Here is a 4,399-nt window from a genome sequence, read left to right on the forward strand (position 1 = left end):
AACTGAAGGTTGAGCTCTCGGTTCTGATTCGCCAGCACAGGGAGAGGGGTCAGAACCATTTGCTAGCGCAGACAAGAGTGTGTGTGTGTGTGTGTGTGTGTGTGTGTGTGTGTGTGTGTGTGTGTGTGTGCTCGCACCAGAGGAACGGAAGGCACAAAGAGACCTTTCCTCTAAACTTTGACCCCTGTCTCTGTGCGGCGAATCAGATACTTGGTGTGTTTGGGTGGAGGACAGAGTCTACGCATTTCTTTCATTCTTTCTTTCTTCCTTGTCTCTCTCTTTCTCACTCCTTCCCTCCACCCATTTTCTCTCTCTCAATCCCACTCTCATTCGCTCTATGGAATAGAAGAGGAACTTTGTGCTGGGACACAGGTTAAGAGCTTTTGTGTTTTTACAAAATAATCATATTATTACATCAGAACAATAATCCGTAGAATTTTAATAACAACATTTACTTAAAAAAAAACATTTGTGTGTATGTGTTTATGGTTATTTTTTCAGCGTATATTTTTTTTGTATTTTTTCTCATTTTTTTGTTGAAAAGAAAGTTCTGAGTCCACAGAGAGTTAGGCACTCTCAGGACGAACCAGTATGGAGGAGAGGGGAGAGGGATGGGGAGGGTGGGGAGAGGACGGAAGGGAAAAGGGTGCGCTCTCTCTCTCTCTCTGTCCCCTGCCCCCCTACCCCCCGCTCGCTCTCTCTCTCTCTCTCTCTCTCTCTCTCTCTCTCTCTCCCTCTCTCCGCGTGTCTCTCTGCTGTGTGTTATGCGTAGAACTCCTCCTGCTTGTCTGGTTTCTGGTAGGTGACTGTGGCCTGCTTGGGCTCCTCCAGCGTGTAGCTCCCCTCGTCCTTCTTCTTCATCCTGTAGACTAGCAGCATCACCAGGAAAGCAGCGAACAGCGCCCCTACCACACCTCCCACAATCACCGCTGAGAGAGAGGAGGAGGAGGGGGAGGGAGAGAGAGGGAGGGAGAGAGAGAGAAGTAAATGAGTTCACAGAGAGACAACAGAGAAACCAAGACAAACACTTAAACACTTAAATGCCATTAGTAGCCACCTTAAGTGTTCTAGTGCATTGAGGTACATTCCTAAACACTACAGCCTACAATGTCTCAAACACATTTCATCTAAAAGCAAGGGAAATCAATTTCACAAATGCAAACACTTAACCACAAAGAAATAGGCCTGCAGTGGCTACAACCAGCATTACCTAGGCTAGGCTAACAACAGCTGTGTGTTACTACCGCATTCATGCACAGCACCAGTCCTCTGTTGAACTCCCAGCAGCTACAGTATGCTTATACTGTATCTACTGTATGGGGAGTGCAGATAACATATCACACTTCACTCTGCACACACACTGTACATACACTCACCGCACTCCATTATGTATATAGTACGTAAATTGCATTTGTGCAATTAAACAGTGCAGGCTATATCGTAATTTGTTTGCATTGTTTTTTGTATTTTGTTTTTGCACTGTTTTTTGTACTGTATTAGCACTGTCATGTCTTTGCACTGTCCTGTCCTGTCCTGCACCCTGTCCTATACCATCTACAGCAGCGTATGCCTTAACCCTAGTCAAATTCCTAGTATGTCTGAACCATACTGTATACATGGCTAATAAACAGGTCTTGAATCTTAAATAAAAAGTAGCTGAACAGATGCCCTGGTTCCTGTCCTGACACGTACCCCATATCCTCACACGCTCAAATCAATACATCAATAACATTTCCTACCAGACCTGGATCAAAATAGGATTGGTTTTACTTTCAAATTACTACTCGAAACGTGTGTTTCTTTTTGCTTGCAAGGCACACAGGGAGCTGAGCTGTTTGGACTTTTCCGATGACTCGGATATTTGACCAAGGTGTGGTTGCTATGCACTTTGATAACGCATCACAGTCCTTTATAAATGCTACGCTCATGTGTGGCTACCACAAACAACGACAACGCCAGCTGCCTCCATTACCGATGACCAGGAAGTCAGCAAAAAGCATGGCCAGCAGCCCACCAATCAGAATAACTGGAGAGAAGACAGAGATCCAATCAAATCAGACAAAAGAGAGGGAGAGGGAGGAGTACTATCCCTGTTGTCAAGGGTCAAGCGGCTGATCTTTACATAGTGCAAATCTACAGCAGACATAGATCTGATACTTCCTTGTTTTGACTATTTGAAGTGATTTGTAGATCAGTGAAGACTCGCTCAGGCTGATGACGGAAAACTAACGGAGAGAGACTACTGAGGATCAGGACGGAGCTCCTATGTTTGTCCAGATGTTCTCAGGTTTGTCCAGATGTTCTCAGGTGTACTACGCTAACTAACCTATGGGTGGTTTTGTTCAGAGCCAGGCAGACAGACAGACAACATTGTGAACTAGAACAGTCAATGCATTGTTACATTATATGTTGCCTAAAAAATGAATCCCACTGTACACCCCCCGCCCACCCACGCGTGACTGACGGGTGCTCCTACCTATCAGAACCTCCTTCCTCTCCAGGATGTTCTTCTGGGGCATCTGGGCAGCGGAACTCCCGACTGTGTCCACCGTGTTGCCAGTCAGATCAGGCTCCGCCCCTACATCCAAGCCCCTGCCGCGTCCGAGCTCGTTCTGAATCTCGAAGTCCCCGCTGGTTCCCGTGGCAACCACCTCATTGTTGCCCTCTACTGGACGGGCCTGGGAGGAGGGAGAGAGAGAGAGAGAGAGAGAGAGATAGAGGGATAGAGAGAGAGGGATAGAGAGAGAGGGAGAGAGAGAGAGAGAGAGAGAGAGAGAGAGAGAGAGAGGGAGGGAGGAAAACAGACAGGTTACATTTGTTACTATATTTTTGTGCGTGGCTGTAAGCCAGCACACCTAGGATAGCAAATGTCCGGTTGTCGTCCCTCCCTGGTTTCCTCCCTGGCTGCCTCTGTCCCGTTGTTGACCTGCAGTTCTATGTTGCTACCACAAGAGGCAGATAGACTGCATTTACCGTTTTCAGCCACGGGAGGGCAGCAACAGGCTTAGATAGACTGTGTTCCTTGTTCAGTTTCAGCAATTCAATGAGTATTTGAGCTAGGCTATTTAGTTTATTATAGTATAGACCCAATATGACACAAGGGGGCGGAGTCTTGCCACCACACCACGGACCCCACGGCCAATGGGTCTAGGATATAGACAATTAACTACCGGTGGAATGGTGGTGGAGCATCCATCGGGGACCCGCTGTAGGTCCGCTAGCCTTGTGTTATATTCCGCCGGAGGTGCGCCAACTTGTCCATCGGGGACCTGCTGTAGGTCCGCTAGCCTTGTGTTATCTGGGTTTATCCCTTACCTTTGTCCAGAAACAGAAGTTGAACCAATTGCAGCAAAATAGCTAAGGTTACAGGAATCATCAGTGTAACTGCTTTAGCCACTGACCGCTACCATTAATGTTATGTAAGCTGCTGCTAGTTGTTGTGAGCTCATGAGCTAACTGGCTATCTCACTCTTATTGTGCAGGATTAGCATTGGAAGCATTGGAACTGATGTGTCCAGGCGACAAGACCTATCTTAATTTATCAGACATTATTTCATGTCATTTCAATTCACAGTTATTTCAGTGGCATGACTAGCTTCCATCCTACCAGTCCTGAACAGAAACAAGCCAGCCACACACATAAGCCAGGCTGGACCTGGCCTGGTTTCCATGAAGTACCTGCATTGATATTCCTCCATCCATACCCAAATAGAAATAAAACAGTTTCCCATTTTTTTATTCCAAAAAGCCTTGATACCATGAAGCACTTGTTTTGTTTGGTGGAAATCAATAAAATCTCATCAAATCAATGAAAAGCCAACTGGCCAAATACCTCACACGTGGCAATACTAAAAAGGATATAAATTAGCATGATTATTAGAGCAGTGCACTAGCACTGTACAGTAACAGCCGCACACAGGAAAAGGGCTCCAGGCTCCACCTCCTTAGCAGTGACAACCCTAACATTATGAGCAAACAGCTGTTCATTTTGATTATTCCATCTGATGACAGCACTGCAAAGGCAATGAGGCAACCACCTGGAACAAGCCCAGTAGCTTAGCGTTTTCATGGTCATCTTGACCTGTGCCAAGCCCTCGTTGACCTGTGCCAACCCAGATCGTTCAACATTTATGGGAGGGGGTCACTGGAGGACTTAATGGTGCTCAGAAATAAAAATGCATGACCCTCGCTCTGACAGAAATATATTTTTCTTTGACCCTCCCTGAGCGATTGAAATATAAAATGTGCCCCTCACCGACCAAATAGGCAATATTCAATGTGGCGTTACTCGAAATAAGAAGAAAACAACTTGAGCGCAAAGTTAAAATCGAGTCCTCCACAGTGTGGGGCAGCAGCAACTCCGTTTTTGAGTCAGCACAGTTTCAAAGTGGCCCCTATA

At 46.2% G+C, this 4,399-nt stretch overlaps 1 protein-coding gene across 1 annotated transcript in view; it reads right to left on the reverse strand.

Annotated features, from left to right (window-relative positions):
- Positions 1 to 524: 524 nt before the first annotated feature.
- The window catches only part of sdc3 (syndecan 3), a 22,151-nt gene continuing 18,276 nt past the window's right edge, over positions 525 to 4,399 (reverse strand). The window contains exons 4-5 of the mRNA XM_084455167.1: positions 2,477 to 2,678; positions 525 to 929 (exon numbers count right to left, since the gene is read on the reverse strand). Of these exons, the coding sequence (XP_084311293.1) occupies positions 763 to 929; positions 2,477 to 2,678 (369 nt within the window). The 3' untranslated portion in view covers positions 525 to 762. The remainder of the gene's footprint in view (positions 930 to 2,476; positions 2,679 to 4,399) is intronic.

The sequence above is a fragment of the Borostomias antarcticus genome (assembly GCF_949987555.1).
Source record: "Borostomias antarcticus genome assembly, chromosome: 21".
NCBI lineage: Eukaryota > Metazoa > Chordata > Actinopteri > Stomiiformes > Stomiidae > Borostomias > Borostomias antarcticus.